The sequence below is a fragment of the Camelus dromedarius genome, chromosome 18 (assembly GCF_036321535.1).
Source record: "Camelus dromedarius isolate mCamDro1 chromosome 18, mCamDro1.pat, whole genome shotgun sequence".
Taxonomy (NCBI): Eukaryota; Metazoa; Chordata; class Mammalia; order Artiodactyla; family Camelidae; genus Camelus; species Camelus dromedarius.
The window spans coordinates 21,777,757-21,801,640 of NC_087453.1; the positions used below are offsets into that span (position 1 = coordinate 21,777,757).

Consider the following 23,884-nt stretch of genomic DNA (forward strand, 5'->3'; position numbering starts at 1 on the left):
TGGAGTCATTTTAGCAGATTTCAGTGAAAATTAAAACATATATGCCCTGTAATCCAGTAATTCTGTCCTTGGGTAGAAAACCAAAAAAGTTTTCAAACAGCACGGTATGCACAAAGATGTTCATCGCAGTGTTGTTTGTTGTAAGAGGGGGTTGGAAGCAACCTGAATGTCCATCAGTGGGGGAACAGATAAACAAAACAGCAGATGCTCAGCCTGGAATATTTAGAGGTGGTTGGATATAAAAAGTTAGGTTTTTCCATAGTAACATGAGTAGATCTTTAAAAACATATTATGGGTGATAAAGGAAACACTAAAATGAATACTTACCTAGTACCATTTATGTAATATAAACACACACACACAACATCGTATATTTTATGTCCAGGGATATATAAAAATACACACATGGGTGCCCGTGGTGGGGAGGGGAAGGAGTGTAGGAATGTGTGGATGGAGTTTGGGGAATGTAAGTAAAACATCAGAAGGGCCTTGCATGGACCAATTATGATGGTCATTTGCCACGAACTGAGTATGAACCATGGAACTCTCCGGATCCAAAGCCCTAATAATAATGATGATATTATTTTAATGATGGTGATAATAGTACCAGCCTCACAGTAGTTACCATGTACCTGGCCATGGAAAGCCAAGTAAAGTTTGAGAATTAAATTTTAGCTCTTCTATGCAGGTCTCTTCTTAGGGCTTCTTCCTCTCAGCCTATGTGTCTTTACTGAGGCTGTGCTGAGTGCTGTCCTGACGCTGACTTCCCTCCCCCTCCAACCCTGTCAGATTTCTTGGACTACCCTAGACTCAGTGGCTGTACTTTTCGTTTGGACCTTGAGCATGGAGCCAGACTGTAACAGAGCTGTGAGGGGCAAGTCCTATTTCCTCTTCCCAAACTGTGAGCTCCCTGAGGGTCTCTTTGAGATGTCACCCCCACCCCAGTTCCCGTCCCATTGCACACAGGGCAAAGACAGGCAAACTGAGTCAGAAAGTGTTCAATGTGAAAGGGAACAGCATTTATTGAGTGCCTACCATGTGTTTGACCCAGCACTATAGTCTTGAACTTCCATAACACCTATGACCACCCTGTGAGGTTGGTGGGGCAGACTTCTTGGTCAGAAGAGGAAATCAGAGTCACAGAGAGGCTAGGACCCCTACCGGACAGGAGGCCTAGGATTGTCCAGCTCCAAATGCAAGATCTGAACAAGAAGCCTGTTCAGAGCCTTGCAGTCAGGACTGGGACCCAGATCACCCACCTCTCGGTGGACTCTCAGTAGAGAGAAACCTCTTTTCCACACTGACCATCTAATTCATGCCATCAGGGAAGGGGAGATCCTGCCATGTAGAGCTTTAAAAAGATCCTCTACACTATTTAGTAGGTCAGTTTGAGGTAACATCTAAGGGGAGTCAGGAGACTCCCTCAAGTCCCTCCTCCTCTGGAACCTCAGTTTCTCAAACTGTAAAATAGGAGGAACAGAGGTCTCCTGGCTCTGGGAATTCTTCTCCCAATTGGCCAGCAGGTGGAGCCTACTCTTCATCCCTCCTCTGGCCTCCAGAAAGCTGCGGAGTCTGGAGAAGGAGGGAGTGTCCTGAGGCCGGGCACTCGGAGCTAACGGGGCAAAGTTGTTCACTGCTCAGTCCAGCAGGCAGAGCCCGGTTTAGGGTCCCGCCCCCTGCAGGACACTCTCGGTACTGCATGGACCGGAGCCCCCAGGGCAGAAACAGACCCCAGGGACAGACCCGGGGAGACCCAGGGCTGGGGTTTGAGGAGGGGGCCGTGGAGATGGGGTCCACAGGTAAGAGTGAGTGCGGGGACATCCCCTTCCCCGTCCAGGCGGCACAGGCTACAGGTAGTTGTCCTCCGCCGCGTCGCCCCCGCCCGGGGAGCCCCGGGCCTCCTCATCTGTACTTTCGTCGTCGTCTGGGGCTAGAGCCTCGATGTCGTGCGTGATGTCGGCCAGCAGCCGGTGGAAGGCCTGCGCCTCGGGCCGCTGGGCAGCGCCGTCGTAGCTGCGCACGGCCGACGCCGACGTGGAGCTCATGCTGCGCTTGATGCGGCCGAAGCTGTCGGTGAGGATGCCGCCCTCGCGGATGCCCACGCCCTCCAGGAAGCCCTCGAAGTAGCCGATGTCCTGGTCCGGGATGAAAGGCCGCATTCCTGCGGGCCGAGGGGCAGGGTGATTCCTCGCGGATCAACCCTTCCCCTCCCACGTAGGACTCACCTCTGGGGAGCGGAGTTCAAATCCGTTCCCTGCCATTCGCTGGCTGTGTGACCTTGCAAAATTCCTTGACTCTCTGAGCCAGAGAATAATCACACAATGCTCGGCACACCGTAATTGCTCACTACATGATAGCTTATTATTGTCATTATTATTTCGATTGTTATAGTTCCACTTACTAGTTGGGCAACCCTCCTTTAATAATTACTGAGACTTACTTTCCCCACCTGTAAAACTGAGATAATTGCACTTGTTCTCCTGATGCAGCTGTGAGGATTAAACAGGGTACTTAGTACACATCGTGGGCTCCGTTTTACTTTCGTTGCTACTTACTAGCTTTGTGATCTATGTACTTTGCTTCTCTAAGCTTCAGTTTTCTCATCTGCAAAATGAGGGCAAGTAATAATTTCAGCTTCCCAGAACTGAGAGCATTCAATGAGATGATGTTTGGCACATGGTTACTGCCAAATACATGTTATTCGTATTATAATAATTACATAGTACTATATAATATATCATTATATTAACATTTTCATTCCTGTTGCTGTTATCATTAGCTCTCCTTGTTAGCTCTGTGACCTTGGACAACTTCCTTAGCCTCTCTGAGCCTCAGATTCCTCATGGGCTAAAATAGGAAGAATCATTCCCTCTCCCAGCTTTGCTGTGTTGTGCTCTCTCTCCTGGTTCTGAGACTGCAGGCAAGTCCTCTCCCTTCTCTGCACCTTGGTTTCCTACCGTGCCTCATGGGTATCCTGATCTTAGCTTTATTGGAGGCTGAGGGTTACGGATTAAACTCTCCTAACCCGGGCAGGGGGCTCACCAAGGAGGAGGAACTTGCGCCGGTCTCCATAGAGCTTCAGCAGGCCGTTGCAATAGTCCTGGATGGGCAGCCCCAGTCGGTACTCCCTCAGCAGCAGTGCAAACTGCTGGATCTCAGAGGGCCCCAGCTTACTCCGCAACTGTGGAGACACCGTTCAAGATGAATCCCAAAAGCAACCCCCACCCCACCCCTGCCCAAAAGACCCAGAGCCCTCTCTAAGGGTGTATCTGGCCCAGCCCTCCTCGGAAAACCCAGCCTATTGGGGGACATCCAGACCCCTTGGGCTGCATCTAAGAACGAGATGTGACCTCAAGCTGCCTGATTTCAAATCCTAGCCCCTTCACTGATCAATTCTGGGATTGTGGGTAGGAGACAACCTCCTTAACCCTTCTTTTCCTCATCTGCAAAGTAAGGATAGTGAAAGCACGTCCTCTTGGGTTGTTGAAAGGATTAAAAGAAATGATGCATAAAAGGTGCTTAGAACAGCACCTGGTATATAGCCAGCATTCAGTTAATGCCAGCTGACGTTCGTTAAGGCCTTTCACAAGATGACTCAGTTTACTCTCCTAACCTCACATCCTTCCCAGACCTCTGAGGTCTTACGCATCAGTTAAGTCAAGGACAATTCATGATTCCTGAAATACCCCACGTTTTCTCCGGCCTCCAGGCCTTTGCTTCTGCTGTTTGCACTGGCTGCCCCGGCTCACCGTGACCATGTAGTCCTGCAGCTGCTCAAGGCCCAGGCCGCTGTGGTCGCTGCCGCTGCAGTGGGAGCCATGGAAAGAGGGTGTGGACGTGCCGCTGTAACACGCTTCGAATGTGTCTTGGGAGCTATTGCTGCAGGGACAGGGGGAAAGGGATCCTCACTCGCCTCCTTCCAGCTCCTGTCCATGTGATAGGCTGAAGGTAGGAGCTCTGCCACCAATGCCTGGGCTGGGGGCCTCATCCTAGATCCTATTTTGGCTTTCGAGGTCCCATATAATCAGGTCCCAGACCATCTCTCAAGCCTGGTCTCACCCTTGCTGTTTATACTCAGGCCACCCTGCATTCTTTCTTTTCCTCTAATACTCCAAGTACCCCCTCACCTCTGAGCCTTTGTACATGCTGTTCCCTCTGCCTGGAATGCCTCTCTTTCCCTGTCTTTTGCTTAGCTAACTCTTCCTCATCATTGGATCTCAAATGTCACCTCCTCAGGAAAGTTTTCCTGATCCCCTTAGCCAGGTTAGACCCTCTGTCAAATGTGGTCACGAAGTCTGTAAGTCTACCTGTGGCAGGCAAGGCCTTTCAGATGCCCCCACCAAATGTCCTCTCTGACACTCTGGCCCTCACACCCCTGCTGCAGCCACAGTGGCCTCCTGGCTGCTCCTCAAACACACCAGGCTGTTTCCTGCTTCAGCATCCTTGCACTTGCTGTTCCCTCCACTTGGAGCGCTGTTCCCCCTTCTATTCGTCAAATCTCAGTTCAAATGTCATCACCTCGGAGAGGCTGTCCTGACTCCCTGGGTGACTATAGCGTTTCCACAGCCTCTCTCAGGACTCTAAGCTTCTCTTTAGTGTTCATTGATGCTTATTGCTATTGAATAATAGTGATTTTACTGTCTCCTGTGCTAAACTGTAAACCATGCAAGAGTGGGGATCTTGGTTTTCTCTGCTTGTTGAGTACCTACTATGTGCCAAGCACAGGACTCATCCTTGTCTTGCTCCCCACTGTATCCCTAGCACACAGCACAGTGCCTGGCACATGGTAGGTACTCAATAAATATTGCTTAAATAAAAGTCAGCCGTGGGCCGCTGCCTCCTGGTCTCTACATTGTTCCAGAACCATCTTCCGTTATTACCCTTAGAGAAGCAGTGTAGCTTAGTGGTTAAGGGTGTGGACTCTGGAGCCAGCTTGCTTGGATTCAGACCCCAGGCCTACAACTTACTAGCTGCTTGACCTTGGGTCAAGCCACTTAACTTCTCTATTTCTCAGTTTCTCCATCTATAAAATGGGATGATAAAAATTAAAGTCATCATGAGAATTAGAGGAGTTAATATTTGTAAAGCATTTAGAGTCATGAACAAAGCAATGAATAAACAGCAGTTACTGTTATGTTGTCATGTAGATTTTTTAAATGAAGTACATTATAGAATAACACTTGGCACACAGCAAGCTCATGATTGTCATCTGTCCTTGTTTAAGGACTGGCCTAAGGGCACACAGTATTAGGAAGGTAAATATATTGCCACTAAAAAGGAAAACAAAAAAAGTAAGGCATGTATCACTGGCAGAGACTGTTCCTTATCAAGTCAAAAGTCTTAGTAAAGAACTAGGGTGACCAACTTGTCCCAGTTTTCCCAGGACCTGCCTGGTTATTGTACTGAGAATCCCATGTCCTGGGAAACCCCTTAATCCTGAGCAAACCAGGGTGGTTGGTCACCCTAAATAGAACCCTGGACAATGTTCCCAACTTAGATTTTTTAAAAAGCCTGCATTTTCTAGTCTTGCTTATAGCTAGTTGTGGCCACGAGACCAAATTCTAGCCAACAAGTTGTACGCAGAGGCTGTCAGATGGGAATTCTAGCAGAGCACTTTAAAGAGGTCCTTGGCATGCTACTGTGATGGCTGGAACTATAACCACCATCTTGGTCTATGAGGTGACCTTGGGGATGAAAGCAAATGTTAAAGAGAGAGGAAAAGATAAGCCTAGGTCCCAGATGACCACGAGGCCATGAACTCCTAGTCTATTTTATATAAAAGACAGAGGGGAAAAAGCTCTATCTTGTTCAAGCTACTTTTTTCAGGGTTTTCTATTCCATGGAGCCCAAACTAAAGTAAATCAAAATGATTTTTTTTTCTTTTTTTGGCATTGGCTGTGATTTTGGCCTCTGCAGGCCACTGTGTCTGGATGACTGGGAGAGAGCCGCAGGCCCATGAGGACCCAGTTCTAGGTTCTGGCTGCCCCCTGGGCCTCTCGGGGGCTCAGATCCTACGAGCTCAGCGGAGCCTGGGAAGTTCAGTTTACCACCCCCATCCTCAGGGCTTAGTGTCTCAGCACAAATCAAGCGGGGGTGGGGGGGTCATTTTCTCCCACCTCTCTTGCCCGCAGGGTCTCAAGAATGCCTCAAAGAGCAACCTTGTTTATGCAGGGCTAGGGGGGACCAGAATGGGGTCCCTGGCAGGGTACCCACAAGGAGCTGCAGCAGCTGAAGTCGGCGTCATAGGCGTAAGTCCCGTCCGTGCGGCAGCTCTCACCTGGGGTCAGCAGACAGAGGGCTGTCAGAAGCAGCAAAGCAGGGGCCAAAATCCTCGGCTCCCAGAGGTGCCAAGCTCAGCCCCACCCTGAAGTCAGATAGCCCCAACCCTGGCTGGAGAGCAGATAGCTTTTTAAGCAATTGTACAGGTGATGGCTTTTACTCTGAGTGAAATGTGCCCCCACCACCAACACACAGCCTAGCTTAGGCAACTCACTACCCCTCTCCTGGCCCTCAACTTCTCAAGGCTGGGACAATACCACCTTTCTGCCTACCTCATGGGGGCCTTGGGGATAGCAAGCCAGGTTAATAGGTGAGGTAGTGCTTTATAAACTGTGTGTGTTTGAGAGCAAGCAAAGAAGAACTTTGAGGGAAAAGAACTCAAAATCACAAGGGGAGAACAGCACCAGTTCCAGAGAACTTGCTCTGTCCCTCGCCCTGTCATTTCAGTGAATTCAGGTAGTAGCCTCACCCTTCTGATCTTTTTTGGGGAAGAAGGGGTGCATAATTGATTTAATGCATATTTTTACTACTTTGACATTTATCTTATATGAAAAGAGCAATTCTATACACAGGTAATACATAAATAAAATGCAATGTGGGGAGGGTATAGCTCAGTGGTAGAGTGCATGCCTAGCATGCACAAGGTCCCCAGTACCTCTATTAGAAATAAGTAAGTAAATAAACGTAATTACTTCCTCCCCCAAAAGAAATTTTCTAAAAAAGAACACATTTTTTAAAAGATTTTTGGAAAGTAATAACACATAAAATTCATTTATAGTCTATAAAATGGTGTTTGATGAGCCATCTGATCTTTTAAGAGAAGAAAAAATCACTTCATCTAAGTTTGCATGCTCTCTGGCAATCTTTGAAATATTGATTGCCCTCCTGACTTTGGTTTACTTAATGTCACTTCCTCAGGATACTCCCCTGACTTTCCAGGAGAGGCTGGTTCCTCCTTATCTGTTCTCATAGCACAGTGTGTGGGTACATTTCATTTGTGTAACTATTTAATTATTATTGGCTTCCCCCAGCAATGCAAGCCTCAGAGCGAGGGAGGGCTATGTCTGGTTTTACTCACCAGTATATCCTGCTGATTAGCAGAATCTGACACAGAGGCATTCAATAAATACTTGTTGAATGAATTTGTGGAAATATTTGTTGAATGATCTCATTTATTTGTCCATCATCCCTGTGAGAGTCAATGAACTTTCCTAAATTCTCAGTAACCACCGTTCCCACAGATGAGAGTGCCTTTCAGAAGGGAAGAGCCAGCTTCCTGATGCTGAAGCTATGCAAATAGGGACCATGCTGAGGGGCTGTGGCTGAGGAAGCTCATGTAGTGGCCTTGAAGGCAGCATGGGCAGCGAGGCTGTCCCAGAGAGAAGCTTTAGAATCAGACACACCTGGCTTGGAATCCCGACTCTGCCATTCACCAGCTGTGTGACCTTGAGAAATTTATTGGCTACCTTGAGCCTTAATGGCCTCATCTGTAAAACTGGATTCATAAGGCCTCAGAGAGTTCTTTCATCCGTTCAGAAAATACGCCTTAAGCATCTATCTCTGGTCCTGCCCTAGGCACATGAGATGCAGTGGCAAACGGGACAGACAGGGTTGCTATGAGGATTAAATAAGACTTGGCACAACAGTACTGTGCTTAGCACCTAGTTGGTGCTCAATAAATACCTCTATTGGTTTCATTCTCATCCCAGCCCTTGACTGCATTCAAGGACCAGTCTAGAAATCTCGGTTTTGACCTAGAGTCTAGTGGGGCTAGACGGCTCAATAAACAATGCACGTGCTTAGGTTCTGGCAAAGCAGTGACACCAAAGACAAAAGAGAGAAAGAGAAGGTCAGCTCTGAGGGGGTCGATCTGAATCTGGCAACCGGAACACCTATGAAGAAGCTAGGTTTGAGGTGATTATGAAATTGGATATTTTGTTTTAGCTACATATTGTGGATATGCTGTAATTGCTGAAGGAGTCAAGACCCCTAAAGGCTTTCCTTCTCCCCAGTCCAGGGACATCCCCCTTCCCCTGGCCTTTCAGGATGTTTCACAGGACAGGGGGCCACAAGTGGGAGTACTCACTGCGGCTGCACAGCCATGGCCTTTCGGGTGTGGACATGTAGTGGTAGCCGGCCCGGTCCACGCACTCAATGCTCTGGTCCCCGTAGATGATCTGGAAGACCTGACAGATGAGGGCGCAGGACTCCTCGGCAGCATCCTGGTCCAGAGAGGAGGGCAGAGCTCAGGCCCTCTCCAGTGACCAGGATGCCCCTGCTTCCTAAATGCAGTGTGAGGAGGCTCACAGGGGCACACACACACCTAGGGATGCTTTTAAATCAACTTAGAGGACATTTCCCGTGAAAACTATATGGCCCCACGCTGGGTGAAATGTATTTATAGAAATAGCCACTTACTGGCTTTCACAGAATCCAGTGACAACTGTAACTCTTCTGCCCTGAAAAATGCACACATGCACCCCAAATATCTGGGGGAATTATGGGCCCTCCTAAAACTTATCTAAAATAAGCCCTAATTTAGTTTAATTTATAGGTAGAAAGCTGCTATGCTGTACACCAGAAATTAACATAGCATTATAAATCAACTATACTTCAATTTAAGGAAAAAAAAAGAAGAAAATGTTAGGCTCAACATAGTTACTACTACTGGATGCCATATTTAGATATGAGCTTCCCAGCACCCAGGGCAAAAATGGAAGCAGAATGAATACATGAAGCAGGATGAATACATAGGCTTTAGTCTCTGATAGAAGAAAGGCATTTAAGTTCTCGGGTGAAACTTTTTTGCGATCGCAAATTTCAAAGAGGAATTTGCCTCTTTAATTTAACTCTTTAAGTCTTTAAGCAAGAGACAGAAAGATGAAGCCATTTTCAGGAAGCCATTTCTTATTTTGTGCTTCTAAAAAAGTCAGCCTTGGGTATAATTAACATGTAACTCAGGATAGGCATTTGGGGATGGGAAGGTGAAATAATCATTAAACCAGGATTGATCTTTACAATAACCCTACAGAACGGATAGGGAAGAGAGGATCCTTATTTTATAGTTAAAGAGATGGAGTCTTAGAATGGTTAAGTGACTCGCCCAGGCTCACACAGCAGGCTCATGGCTTTGGGGTTAATTTTGGCACCCAGGTTTTTTGACTCTAACTCCTGTACCCTCCTTGGGACCACAATGCCTCAGATAGGACATCAGAGGCTCAGATACTCCTGGAAAACAACTCTTCAGTTATTTGCTTATTCCACAAATTCTTATTTAGTCCTACTGTGTGGCAGCCACTGGGCTAGGCTCTGGGGTCTCAGAAGTGAATTAGATGAGGCCTAAATCCCTCACAGGCCAATGGGATAAACCGGGCTCACTGTTCCCTCTGCTTGGAATTTGCTCTTCTCCTCTCCTCCACATTTCAGTTTAAAAAGCACAAACTCATTTTCCCTCTGGAATTCCCCCATCATCATCATGACAACCTGCTTGATTTCTTCTTGGTCCCCATCACAATGTATAGCAACAGAGGATGCGCTAATCCATCCATTCAATATTTATCGAGCACCTATCATGTGCCAGGCACGGTTCTTGGTGCAGATTTGGGGAGACTGGGTGCTCAACTGGACGTGTTAGGTGTGAGATAGTCATTAGACCTTTGAATGGAGAGGCTGAGAAGAGAAACATATCTGGAGATTTCGTGGGAGATAACATTTAGGGAGTTCTCGGTGTTTTAAAAGCCATGATACTAGAGGAGGTCACCCAGAAATGAGTGTGGACAAAGGAGAAAGAGGATCGAGGACTTAAGCCTGGGAGACTCCAACCTTAAGAGGCTGGAAAGAAGAGGAGGCACCAGCTCCTGAGGAGGAGCCAGGGAGGTAGGAAAACCAGGGGAATGTGGAGAGCTGGACGCCAAGTGAGAAAGTGTTTCAAGTCAGCTCCAGAGTCTGAGTTTACTGGTTACTATCTACCTCTTCCTCTACACAGGCACCATGTCTGTTTTGTTCGCCGTGTGGGGTTGATATATAGAGGTCAGAGAAAAAGCTTACAAGGCTCAGGGCTTTGAATGTGTCTGCGAGTCTGAACTCCCTAAGGGAGGACACTAAATATGTCTTGTTCATTTCTGTATCCACAACACCCAGCCCAATGCCTAGCATACACTGGCACTCAATGAACATGATCAAATGAATAAAATGTAAAATGTAAATATGGAGGATGGGGGAGGGGGAGGGCAAAAAGGCAGGAAGGCTTCTGCCTTGGGTGACTGCCACCGTTAACAAGAGTACAGGCTCTGAACTTCTGGGTCCCAGTAAATCACCACCTGCTTCCTGTGTGACCTTGCACAAGTTGCTTAGCCTCTGGGTCTGCTTCCTTCTCTATAGAATGGGGATGATTGCAATATTTGCCTCTAGGGGTTACTGTGGGGATGAAATGAGTTAAGGCTGGTTTCCTGTTTGGCACAGGTTGGCACTCAATTCGCACTGGTGATTACTGTCCTCATGATCGTAACTGTGGTAGTGCCGACACTGACGATTTTGGAGAAGGAGCAGGGCTGGTGGAGGGGTTAGATCAAGTCTGTTTGGGGCATTTTGAGCTTTCAGCCCATTGGGACAGGAAGGGGGAGGTGTCCTGGAGGTGTCCAGGGCTGGAGTGTAGAAGGCTTTTGGCGTCATGGGCACGCAGGTAGTACCAGAAGTCCTGCGTAGGGCCGAAGGAGGGAGAAGGAAAGAGGCCGGGGTGGACTTCAGGAACCTCGAGAATGGGGCAGGGTCGGGGGTGGGAGGGCTCCGGGCAGACCGGGCGCAGGGGCGCGGGGTGCTCTCAGGCTCACCCTGTTGGCCACAGCCAGGATGACGAGGTTGCAGTAGGCGTCGGGGCTGGGGTCCTGAGGGTCGAGAGGGTTGGGGCCCGGGTGGCGCCGCTCCCAACTGCCGCCGCCGCCCGCCTGCCTCCGTTCCCAGCTGCCGCCCGGCTTGCCCGCGCCGCCGCCGCCGCCGTGCCGCCGCTCCCAGCTGCCGCTGAACGTCTGCCTCCGCTCCCAGCTGCCCGACGCCCGCGCCCCGGCGCGCTGGCGCTCCAGGCTGCCGCCGCCGCCGCCGCCCCCGCCCCCAGCCCGGGCCTCGGAGCCCGAGCCCCCGCCCCACGCCATCCGCCAGTCCAGACTGCAGATGGTGTGGCGCCGCTCGGTGGTGCCCACCCGCCGCTTCTCCGGCGCCGCGCCTGGCTGGCCGGGGTCGCGCCCTGCGCCGCCGGGGCTGGCGTCTACGCCGGCTGGCACCGGATCCACGCCCAGACCTAGGAGAAGCCGGGTGGGCGTCAGCAGCAGGAGATCCGGGCTGAGAGCCCTCTTCTATCGCCAGCTGGAGGACCAGACCCCGCCGCTCGGGGGTGGGGGCTTGAGAGGTGGGGGAGTGGTCCAGCCGCGCCTGGTCCCGCCTCTGCTCTCAGGTCCCACCCAAGGCGTCAAAGTCAGGAGGCGGGACCCAGCCGGGCTCCGAGTCCTCCCTTTTGGGTTCCACCCCTGGGTTTGGCCCGTCCCGCCGGCCCAACCCCCTTCCGATGCTCCTAGCCTCAGATCCTGCCCTCTGGTCCGACAGTAGTGGTCAGACTGTCCCCTCCCTCTTTACACTTAACTCAGACCCTGTCCCTCGTTTCAGGAACCCCTCCTTGAATTCCGGATTCCCCCTCAATCCCAGTCCTGGCCTCAGGCCCCGCCCCTAGCTAGGCAGGGTCTGACATCTCCCAGCGGCTAACCCAGCCGCGAGCTCCGCCTCCACGGTGTATGGCCCAGTTCCCAGATCAGACCCCCGCCTCTAGCCCCAGGTTCTCTCCTAGCTTCAGAGCCTTGCCACAACTCTACTCTTCACGCCCCTTAACTTCAGGCCTCAGGATTTTGACTTCTCCATCCTTCCCAGGATCAGCCTCCTGGCCTCAGGATGTTGGGTCAGGCAGCCCACGGTTCAGCCTCATCCTTGGGCTCCGTCTTCTTGCAGACGGCCATGCCCTGCCCCTAGTCTCTGGGTAATTTGGTCAGGCCTTTTCCATCACCCCATCATCATGTTTCAGGCCCCGTTCCTGCTCCAGGTCACGCCCATTCCCAAGACTAGGCATTGGGCCTTTTCTCTACCCCTTCACATCCCCGCCCTGCCCCCGGCCAGGCCCGCCCACTGTACCAGTCTTAAGCACCAGCAGGTGCAGAGCATCGTCTTGCAGGTAGGAGGCGGCGGCTATCTCGTGCGTGGGAATGCGCAGGATGAGCTCCTCGTTGTCGCGCCAGGTGAGCAGCAGGCAGCGGGCGGACAGGCTCAGGATGCTGTCCTGCTCCGCCGTGGTCTTCAGCGGCAACTCTTTCAGCTGCTGTGGGGCGAGTCGGATCTCCTGAGTCCCGGGGGCTTCGGGTGGAAGAGGAGGGGAGGAGACCCTGCCCTTCCCTCTCCTCGGAGCCTCACCCTGGCCGTGTCCAGCAACTGTAGGAGCTCGTCCCGGCTGGAGGGGTTCAGTGAGGAGGTGACCCAGGTGAGATGGCCCAGGAACTGGATGGAAACAGAGTGGGGGTGCGGGGGGTGGGAGAAGGGCAGAGAGATGTCATTATGAAGCCTTGGAGGACCCTGACCTCACTGACGCAGTGCAGGTAGACTGACATAGAAATATCTAAATTAATAATAATAAATATAATAATTAATAATAATAATCTGATATTAACTGTTATTAAAGTGGTCATAGGAGCCAGATATAGTCTAGAGAGCATTATGCACTTATTCATCCTGCTTTAAAAATTTTTTCTTTACATATTTTTTAATGGAAGTCCTGGGGATTGAACCCAGGACCTTCTGCGTGCTAAGCATGCACTCTACTACTGAGCTATACCCATCCATTGCCCCAACTTGCTTTAAGGATAAGAAAACTAAGGCATGGCAAAGCTAAACCTACCCAATATGATAAAGCCACAAGTGGCAATACTGGACCCCACACAACAGAGCCCACACTCACACTGTTAACTTATTTTTGCTAAAATCAGCTTATTTTATGAGCACATAGCTATTTAGCTATGGTGGAAGCAAAAGTCACTATAATAACTTGAAGGAACTGACCACCTGTGATTTCCTGCTTGGTCTGATTGGCTCTGTCCACCCCAAGGAACAGTGTCAACTGACTGTGCAGGTCACTGGCCCTCTTTATAATCTTGTTGAAGAAGTTAAATGGAAAGGGAAGAATGTGTTGTATCAAATTAATATATAATTTTGTTAGAAAAATGATATCTCAAATCAGTAAATTAATTCTTCATTCATTCTTAGACATAGCTTAGTGTTATCACAACTTAAATATTATTCATTATAAGAATTTTTTCATTATTTTTTTCATTATTTTTAGTTTTATTCTTCTAGTTGAGTTTTACCAATTAAGCCACTTCTTTTTATTCTCAATGAAATTTCAGTCCCCATTTTTTTTTTTTTTTTTTTTTGGTGGGGGAGATAATTAGGTTTGTTTGTTTGTTTAATGGAGGTACTGGGGATTGAACCCAGGACCTCCTGCATGCTGAACATGCACTCTACAGCTGACCTATACCCTCCCTCTATGCCAAATTTTTAAAAGGGATTTCTTTGTCAGCTTTTCCCTTCATATAGTGTTGCCAGGTAAAATGTAAGATGCTGGTTAAGTTTGGTTTTCACATAAACGACTAATGTTTTTGTAGTTTTTGTTTTGTTTTGTTTTTTTTAGTATTTTTAGTCCCACACAATATTTTGGACATACTAATATTAAAAGGACTCATTGCCTATCTGAAATTCAAATTTAACTGGGCACCTGTTTTTGCCAGATCTGACACTTCTACTCCCATATCAGTCTTCCTTGGGTAGTGGGGTTTCTCCACTGCTCCATCATGGAGTTCATGAAATAGAAGTCAAGCCCTTGAGTTGATCTAAGTCCCTGTGGCTTGCAGAAGTGGCTTCCTCTAATTTAGACACTGTCCGAGTAGCAGCAACGTCACTGCAGTAAAATTTCACAGGAAGGTCTGGCTTTTCAGTGCACAGGGCACTTTCCCATCTGCTCTCCCCTGGGGGTAGTCTTTGAGCCCCATGTTGAGATGGGAACACTGAGGTTGAGCTGGTGGAGGACACTTGCTGAGGGTCCACAGCATGATGCAGGGGAGAGGCTGGCTTGAATCCAGGCCTCTTTCCCCTGAGCCTCCCCTGTATGAGAAAAGGCTGGTCAGGTGTTGGTGGCAGGGGAGGTAAGATCTTTCCTGATGGGGTCCAGGATGTGCCACCCTAAAACATGGCACTGTGGCACATTGACTATCTTAAGCAGAAGGAGTTTGAGAAGACAGCAGAGGCAGGAAGGTCACTCTGACTTCCCCTACCTCACCCTTCTTCTCTGAAAGCAGAAGATAAGTCTTCCAGGTGAGAGGTACCCTCCTTTCAGGGAACCAGGAAGAAGAGAGAAATCCTTATCATCAGAGACAAGGACTTGAGGCCTGAGACGTCTGGGTACTTCATCTTACTACACCTAGTCCAAACCCCTCTGCCTTGGCAGTTCTTCTTCACAAATTTACTGTTTCTCTATCAAAAAGATGTCAAAGCTTCCTGCTCTGGTCACTTCTCAGGGTCTCCATTCTCTTGCGAAGGCTCTTGTGTACATGTGAAAATTTGTTAAAACGTGTATGCTTTTCTCCTGTTAATCTGTCTTTGTCCAGTTTAATTTTCAGACCTAGCCAAGGCCCCTAAGAGTGTTGAAGAAAACTTGTTTCCCCTACACCCTTCACCCCAAGAACCACCCCTCCTCTTCATCCCACACGCACCTTGACCTCTTTCTCCAGATAGTCACACAGCAGAATCTGGGGGTCGATGAGGTAGTCGGGAGGATAAAGAGGCATCGAGTGCAGGGGCCGGCGGCTCACACTGGTCCGAAAGGCTGCCCGGCGACCGGCCTTGGGGAACACCAGCCTCCGGATAGGGGACACGAAGCCCTGGGGGAGGTGGGTCGCGGGGTGGGGGGAAACAGCAAAAACAGCAACTGACTTTATCTTATCCAGCACTTGCATGCCCAGCATTTTACTTACAGTGTCTAATTTAATTCTTCCAAGGACTCTGTGGAGGGGTTACCTCTGTGATTCCCATTTTACAGATGGAGACACTAAGCCTCAGAGAGGTCCCCAGCTAGTAGCAGTAGAACCACTGGTTCACCCTGGGCAGTCTGGCTCCAAACCTTCGATTCTGAACACCCAGGTGAAGGCGGAAGCCCTGCCCAGGCCCAGGCTTAGGTTTAAGGAAGCGGCCCAGCTGGAGCAAGGACAGAAAAATATTAACATTCAACGTGGCTGAGTGGTGGGTGCATAGGTATTTGTTAAGCTATTTTCTGTGCTTTCCTAAAAATTAGAAATGGTTAATAAGTACATTCGAGTATAATCCAGCAGATACCTGCATAAAAATGGCCTGGAGCAAGGTTAAAGGAGCAAATTCCAGGGCCCCAGCTCAGCCCAAGACAGAATTTAAACCTCATAGGAAAGTGTGAGTGTGGCCCTCAGTGTGTGCCCCAGGCAGTTCTGTTGCACGCCCAGCTCGTTTTACCATCAGTATCATGGAGCCTGGACAAAGTCTAAGGAAGCCCTGAGAAATGAGAACAAGCAATCTGGGAAAGGACATTCCAAGCAGAGTGCACAGCATGTGCAAAACCCTGGCTGCTTCAAGGGCTGGATAAGCAGGAGCCTGGAGAATGTGTGCTGTAGTCCGTTGTGGCTGGGTGATGAGATTAACAAATTATAAAGGGCTTGAATGCCAGCTACGGAGCTGGGGTTTTATCCTGTGTGTGTAGCATGTGTGTATGTGTGAGTGGAGTGGGGAAGTAAATATTTTGTCTGTGGCCCTCATAGGTCCAGCCCTGCCCACCTCTCCAGCCTCATCTCACCCAACTTGCCCCTCACTCCTGCCCTCCAGCTATAGGGCCATATTTCAGTTCTTCCTACTTGCTACATTCCTTCCTACCATGGGGCTTTGCACATGCTGTTCCTTTGCCTGAAACACCCTTCCCTACGCCCTTTCCTTCCACCCATCAGACCGCAGCACAAACTGACCAGTCTAGGGCTGGGTCCCTTAATATTCTGTCTCCCAGCACTGCAAAATGGAGACTTTCATACAATTTTAAATTAATTGCTTTTTTTTTTTTTAATAATAGTTGCTTCCTCCACTAGACTGTGAGCTATGGGGAGGGAGCAGGGACCTTGTCTGACTTCGCTCACCACTGCATCATCCCCAGCACCTGGCACAGTGCCTGGCACATCATAAGTGCTGAATAAATAAATAACTATAGAAGGAATGAACCAAGAGGGGACAAGCACCTGTGTCTTGGCTCCCTATGGAGCCCTCAAGGTTCACATCGGAGCCTTTTCAAACAGCCCGACCTAGGTTTCCTGGGGGAAGAGGGCGCTGTGGGAGTGGGAGTTGGAATCCGAGAGGCTCCCTGGACCACAAAGACAACAAGGTGAGATGCCTGGAGAACTGGACTAGAAAATTTCTGAGAGTCAGGAAGGGGTAAAGATCTAGGGGTTGGGGGGAGTGACCCCCAGACTGAGGCCTTTGGAGTAGAGCTGGTCCCTGTATAAAGACAGGGAGGAGGCAGTCTAGGTTGGAGCCCAGCGGGGCAGCAGGTAGGTGTCTCAAGCCTGAATAGGCAACCTCATATTGCAGAATTACCCTGGCTGAGGTCCTTCTATCTGGGGAGGCAGGGAGCAGGGGAATGTGTTTGTTGGGCATCTGTCTGTCCTTCTGTTTGAGAAGCTACAGGAGGAAATTCCCAGGAACACCAGAGAAGCAAATTGGGAGTATCTCCCAAACTAATCTGTCTGTCTGGATTTCCCTGGAAGGTGCCTGTCTGTCTGTCTGTAGCTGGGATGGCAGAGGCCACTGAGAGCAGGGAGACAGGTTAGGGAGTTTGGAACGCAAATGTTTGGCTGCCTGAGGGTGAGGAGGAAGGTCTTTCCAAATAAGAAAAAAAGCCTTCCTGATGCCACTTGTTCCCATCTTCCCACCCCCCACCCCCGGCTTCCCACTTCTCCAGCTCCGGGGGCATTTCTCTACCCTACATCCCTTCCAAACTCCCACCTACCTTTTTCCCTTTCTTGACTTCATATTCCATGGTGAAGCGTCCCCTCCACTCCTGCCACCCTCCAGGCCACCCCCTCCACCTTCTCCCCTACGCAGTTCCTTTGTTCTTTTTCCTGCCTGGTCGGAAACTCCACCAGCTCCGGAGTTCCTGCCCCTCCTGTCTGATAGTGAGTGGAGGTAGAGGGGTGGGGGTGTGGAGGATGCAGCCTTGGGACCCTCCAGCTGAACGGTAGGATCCCAGCCAGAGCAACTGACCTGGGGAGAAAGCCCCAAGGCTTCCAGCCAATGGGCTTTCTAAAGAGGGGGCTTGGGATTTGAGTAAGGCTGGGAAGGGTGCCCTGAATTTGGAATCAGAAAATCCCAAATTTCACCCCTACTTCTGCCACTGACCTTGCTGTGTGACCTTGGCAAGGCAAATCAGTTCCCCCTTTGACAGCCTCTGTTTCCCCCTCCCCTTTATAAATTAGGAGTCAGCACTGCCTTCCTCTGTGGGCTGCTGTGATGAGAAGTAAATTAAAGAGTGGGTGGGAAAATACTGTATAAAAAAACTGTGAAATACTATGTCCAAGCAAGGTATGATTTTAAAAAGGAATCATTACAATTAAGGGAGGCAGTATGCATGGGCTTCCCAGACAGTCTGCCTGAGTTTGAATCCTGGCTTTGTCACTTACTTGGGTTATGACCTCAAGCCTGTAACCTCTTGTGCCTCAATTTCCCCCATCTATAAAATGGGCATATTACCAGCCTGATCTCAGAGAGAATTTGTAAAATTACATGGTCTTAGAAAAACTCCTGACACATATGAAACACTCAATAAATATCAACTACCTATCTGTGTGTCCTGGGCTCTTTTATTGTCTCTTGAGAGAATAACATTAGGGAAGCAAGGCTCCCTTGTGATTTGGGGCTGAGTACTTTATTATGTCTTTCATCTCACTGATACCTCACATTAGGGTACCATTATTATACCTGTTATACAGATTTTAAAGACAGGCTCAGCTGCAGAGGCTGACCCAAGGATGGCACACAGTGAAGGAGACGAAGACCAGGGATTGCGGCCTTGTCTGGATTCAATCTGAAGCCTGGTTCCTCACCTCTAGGGCCTATGCACTCTGCACAGCCCACCCAGGACAGCTGGGAAGGTTCTGACTCACCCCTCCTCACCTGGCCACGACCCCTGGGTTCTGGAGACCCGAGTCCTGGAACTGGTTTGCTGTATGATCCAGGGCATGTGTCTTATTGTAACCTCTCTGGGCCTCAACTTCCTTGTCTTTCCAATGGGAAGAGTAATCCCCACAGCCCTGTCCTGCAGTCAGAGGTATGGCAGAAAAGATGAGCAGATGAGAAGGCTGTCAGAAAGTGTGAAGTGCAGGGGCCAATGCAGAGGATTGTTTTGAAAGTTTTTTCTGAAAGCCTGGGTGCACCAGATCAGTGCCCCTGGGAGCGAGGGCCCGAGCTGCCCACTGCCTCTGGATGTGAGGGCTACAGGGGACTCCCGGACACCACCTTCCCTCTCCCTCTCCCTCCCCCTCTCGGAGGTAGGGAAATGGCCCAGGCTGCTTAGTGTTAGCTCACACAGCCACCCGCTCCTGCTCCCCCACATCCTGCCAGTCACCTCCCAACAGCAGGAAGTGAGATCTCCCTCCGCCTGCCGGGCCAACAGGAAGAGGCCAGGATGTACTACCCAACCCCTGTCTGCCCCAGACATAGAAACTCCCAGTTAACCCCTGAGCAGGTCCCAAAGTCCCATCCTCAGTATGGCAGCAGGGAAGGAAAGCCGGTCTCTTGCTCTGGCACTTCTATAACTGACTTTTGCAAGCCTTTTCTTCTCTCTGAGCCTCAGTTTCCCCGTCTGTAAAATAGAAAATTCTGTGATTCCCAGACTAACTCCAAACATCACTGAACTGCTGGGACTCTCGAACAGGGTAAGAAGGGTTCCAAATGCCACTAGAAATAGCAAACGGTCCCTGTAGTCCCTGCATTGCCCCATCTAGGACCATGAACAGATCAAGTGCTTAGAACAGGTCAGTGGAAATGGGTGGAGACAAGTGGACCTAGGTTCAAATGTGTATGACCTTGAACTGGTAGTTCATCTCTCGTTGTCTCAGGCTCATGCGTCAAAAGCAGGATAATAATGGCGCTTGTCTCAGAAGGCTGCTGCAGGGATTAAATGGAATCAGAAGCATACAACGGTAACCCTTATTAACAATCTTGCTTGTGAATCAAAAATGAGATGAATGAAACAGTTTGTGCCCTCAAAGACTTAACAGTTGTGGCAAACAGGATTCACTTCTTTTGAGCCATCTCCAGTTGACCAGCAGGGGCTGCCCTGGAGTGATGATTATAAAAATCAGATCTACTCCTAATGAAAAAGAAATTGCTTATTAATGCCTGTCAATGGACAGGAGGTGGGGCGGGGGATGTGGAAGCCGGTGTGCAGTGCATATGCTGACACTGATCTGATGAGAGACAAAGACAAACAGGCAAAGAACTTTGATACAAGGCAAACAACTTGATTGGGGAAGGCAGAATCAGGAGCCATTCACCAAGCCTGTGGCCTTCAAGCCAAGCCTTGAAGGGCATGTGGACAGGAAGGTCATTCTAAGCAGAGGGAGCATTCAGTGCCTGAGATGCAATGTTTTTTGCTACTAAGAATAGACTATCCAATCAAAGCTGGTTTAAACAATAAGGAACATTTATTATCTCTCAAGACAAAAAAAAAAAAAAAGTCCAATGGTGAGTGATTTTAGGGCTGGTTAATTGAGCAGCTCAGAAATGACATCAAGTTCCTTACATTTTCTGCTTTGCTGGTATTATAGGCTGAATTGTGTACCCCCAAAATGTTGAAGCCCTAACACCCAGTACCTCAGAATGTGGCTGTTTTGGGAGATAAGGCCTTTGAAGAGGTGATTAAATTAAAATGAGGCCATAGAGTGGGTTCTAATCTAATCTGATTGGTGTTCTTCTAAGAAGAGAAAATTTGGATGCACAGACACCAGGGGCAGGCACGCACAGAGGAGAGACCATGTGAGGACACAGTGAGAGAGAATGCCACCATTTGCAAGCCAAGCACGGAACTGCGTAAGGAACCAATCCTGCTGACACCTTGAAGTTGGACTTCTAGCCTTCAGGATTGTGAGAAAACAAATTTCTGTTAAGTTACCCAGTCTGTAGTATTTTGTTCTGGGAGCCCCAGCCAACTAAATACAGCTGGCAAGAGGGCTGTGGCGGTTGTAGAAGCAAGCAAGAAAGACATGAAGCCATTCATCATTATCCTGCTTTTGATGCTATCAACCTTTGATGAGGCCAGGGTTTCCCCTTCTTGGGTGTCTTTTTGTTGAGAAGGAAAAACTTCCTCAGAGATTCTTCAAAAGACTTCCCTTAGGAATCAAGGGGCCAGGTATATTAGCCAAGATATATTTCATCTGTAACAAAGGCCCCAATAACAGTGACTTAAATTTAAACAGAAGTTGATCTCTTCCCTCACATAAGAAGTCCCGGGCAGGTATGGCCACTCCATGTGTCCAGGACCTAGGGGCTTCCTGTCTTACTGCTCCACCATGCTAGGGTTTGCTCTCAACTTCAAGATGGCTCTCCACACAGCTAAAGTCCAGCCCTAGAAAGGGTAAACCAAGCCAGGGGAGAGCACAGCTCCTCCATCTAAAGGGATGACCTGGCAGCAGCACAAAGTTCTACTGTTCATATCCCATTGGCCAGAATTTGTTTCCATGGCAATGCCTAATTGCAAAGGAGACTGGGAAATACAGTCTTTTATTCTGAGTTGCCATGTGCCCAGCTAAAAATTCCTTTATAGAAAAAAGGTGAGCATGGATACTGGGGGAATTGTGTCACATGATACTGCCCCCACCAATCCTCAGGGGAATTATCTTGGGCCAATAGTTCTCAAACTTGGGTGTGGATCAGAATCACCTGAAAGGTGATTATAAAAACGTGCTGCTCCCCACCTCAACACTGGCTGATTCAGTAGGTCTGTGGTGGGGTCTGAGAATCAACAGTTCCAACAAATTTCCTGGTGATGCTGATCTGGATACCACAGCTGGAGAACTACAGTCTTGGGCCAGTCACGACTTGCCTCCAGGTAAGAGCTACATTCCCTGAGCACTTGGGATGGGGGATCCTAGTAAATAGGACTCTACCTGCATGGAAGAATGGTGAGAAAGGCCTTTGGCTGGCAACCAGAAGAGGCTCACAGAAACAGGAAGATGGTGGTTTGGAGAAGTTTTGAGGTGAAGCTATGATGGAGGTGAGGATCAAGAGGAATTGGGGTTCAGGTTGTGAAAAGTCAGCATCAGGCAAAGGGTTTGATCTTGCCAACTAAGGAAGGTTGCTAATCATCTGGCTCTACAAGGGTTAAGTCATAAGCCACTGCAGCTGCTGACCTTTGACACACCCTGAAAGGAGTGCAGGGCAGAGATCAGGAATGAGGCACTCTGCACTCCGGGAAACTGGCAGAATGGGCCTTCCGATAGTTAGATATTTTCAGGAGAAATTTTTAATGAACCTAGATTCTTGTATCTTCCCATACTTAGAAAAGCACTGATACCATTAATTAAGATACCTGTTCCTCAAGGCTAGCAGCAACCTTCAGTGAGATGTATACTTGGTTGCATATACCTCCTTCACCAAAATCGCATATATACTAACCTCTCACATTACCTCTTTGGAACAGTTTCTCAGCATTATCTAAGAGACTGTCTCCCGGGCTAGAGTCCTCAGCGAGACACTGAATAAACTTGTCTTTTTTATATTGTGCATCTTTTTATCAACAGTCTGTATCCTGAAGGCCCTGGGGAGCCATGGGAGATTCTAAAGCCAGGAAATGCCATGATCAGATTTGGGGGAGGATGCATTAAAGCAGTGGTCCTCAAAATGAGATTCTCAGACCCCCCTTGCACCAGATCCTCTGGAGAGCCTTTAAAATTCAGATTTCCAGGCATGCTCTATCTACCCTCTGGTTGTGGAGATGGAAATCTGCCATTTTAAGTATGTCCCCTCTAATTCTGATGCATTTTGAAGTTTGAGAACCACTGGATTAAAGGGTGGAAACACTGGAGGTAGGGAGATCTTTTAGGGGCAATACCCACCCTGAGGGCAGGGATCATATACGGTTTTATATCTTTCTTGTTCACTATGTCTAGAAGAGTGTCTGGCATGTAGTAGGTACTCAAAAAACATTTGTTTTAGTGGCATTAGGAGTTCAGTCTAGGTCCTGACTTTGTCATGGACTCATTCTGTGACCTCTAGCAAGTTTGTCTCCAATCTTTTTTTTTCACTGTATAACTACAAATTTTATTCAGAAATCCATCTTTGGTTTTTTTGTTGTTTTTTTTTTAAAAACAAATTCCATTATGAACTGGTTTGGTCAATCGACTACAACACTTTCTAGCAGACATACGTAAAAACGGCATGGCTCAGAACCGCTCCGATCTCTCCCGATCTCGCGACCGCCTTCTGTCGCGCTCCGGTCCCCCGCCGCCGCCGCCGCCACCTCGGCCGCGGTCTCTCGACCGAGAGCGACGCTCCCGGGACCGGGACCTCGACCTATGCGTCTTGCGAAGGCGCCCGTACAACTCCCGCCGCAGCTCCCGAGAAATGGGCTTCAGATGCATGAAGTTGCAGAAGCCTCCTCGCGTGCACTCCCCCATCTCGGCGGCAGGCTTCTCTGAAGTCGGTCACAGGGAAGAGCTTGGCGTGGGTGGGCTGCCCGTTAAACCAGCGGTTGTTCAAGTCAATCACGGCCTTTTCTGCATCCTCTTCACGGCGAAACTTGACGTACACATACCCAACGAGGTGCTCTCCAAGGTTTTCACAGACGTTCATCTCCTTCACCTCCCCGTACTTCTCCATCTCCGTGAAAAGCTCCTCAAAAAACTCATCATAGTGCTCCTGCATCTCGACATCGCTCACGGAACAGTGTGAGCCGTCAGCCGTCTGTGCACTGTTTTGGGGATTACGATAGATGTTTTGAATCAAGATGGTCTGGCTAAAGGTCGGTTTGTTGTGCAGCCGAGAGCATCTGTCTCCATGGCGACACGCTCGGATCTTGAAATAAAATGAGCAGTCGACTTTGTCTTTCTCGGTTCCGAAGATGGAGGCCAAGTACTCCGCCATTTCTCACCGGCAGCCACCGTCGACACTGCTGCCAACGCCGACGACCCCGTCCGACGCCCGCGGAATCCAATCTCTTTTTTCCCGTATCTGTAAACGAACAATTTGAAGATAATCCCTAAAACTTTAAGCCCCACCCACCATTCTGGTTGATTGATTGAGGCTCTGTCCAATCAACAGGGAGATTGGTGTACTGCATGATTCTTCCAATCAAATACTTTTGTCTCTTAAAGGAGCCACAGGGTTTGGTGCAGAGAGTATCCTTCCTCCCTGCTTCCTCCTTCCTCATCTCCTTCCTCTGGCCCAAAATAGCCAAAACAATAGGACACAAACAGAACGTACTGAAATGACTTTTAATATCTCATGTCGCAGCAAAATT

At 49.0% G+C, this 23,884-nt stretch overlaps 1 protein-coding gene and 1 pseudogene across 5 annotated transcripts; both read right to left on the reverse strand.

The window, feature by feature from the left end:
* Positions 1-997: 997 nt before the first annotated feature.
* Positions 998-17,470, reverse strand: CCM2L (CCM2 like scaffold protein). Of its 5 annotated transcripts, none has more exons than XM_031434002.2 (10): positions 17,378-17,468; positions 15,075-15,242; positions 12,727-12,810; positions 12,451-12,634; positions 11,109-11,572; positions 8,366-8,501; positions 6,214-6,277; positions 3,750-3,879; positions 3,043-3,181; positions 998-2,161 (listed from the first exon to the last, which is right to left on the reverse strand). In XM_031434002.2, exons 1-10 carry the CDS (start codon positions 17,405-17,407, stop codon positions 1,848-1,850), a joined length of 1,713 nt encoding a protein of 570 aa, XP_031289862.2. In that variant the 5' UTR covers positions 17,408-17,468; the 3' UTR covers positions 998-1,847. The 5 variants fall into 5 exon arrangements, 3 of the variants coding, with proteins under 3 accessions (XP_031289862.2, XP_064331858.1, XP_064331859.1); XM_064475788.1 differs by having other exon boundaries at positions 2,022-2,604; positions 17,378-17,470; XR_010376636.1 differs by lacking the exon at positions 6,214-6,277 and having other exon boundaries at positions 2,022-2,604.
* Positions 17,471-21,876: 4,406 nt separating this feature from the next.
* On the reverse strand, positions 21,877-23,676 carry LOC105100828 (splicing factor U2AF 35 kDa subunit-like; annotated as a pseudogene).
* Between the last annotated feature and the right edge of the window lie 208 nt (positions 23,677-23,884).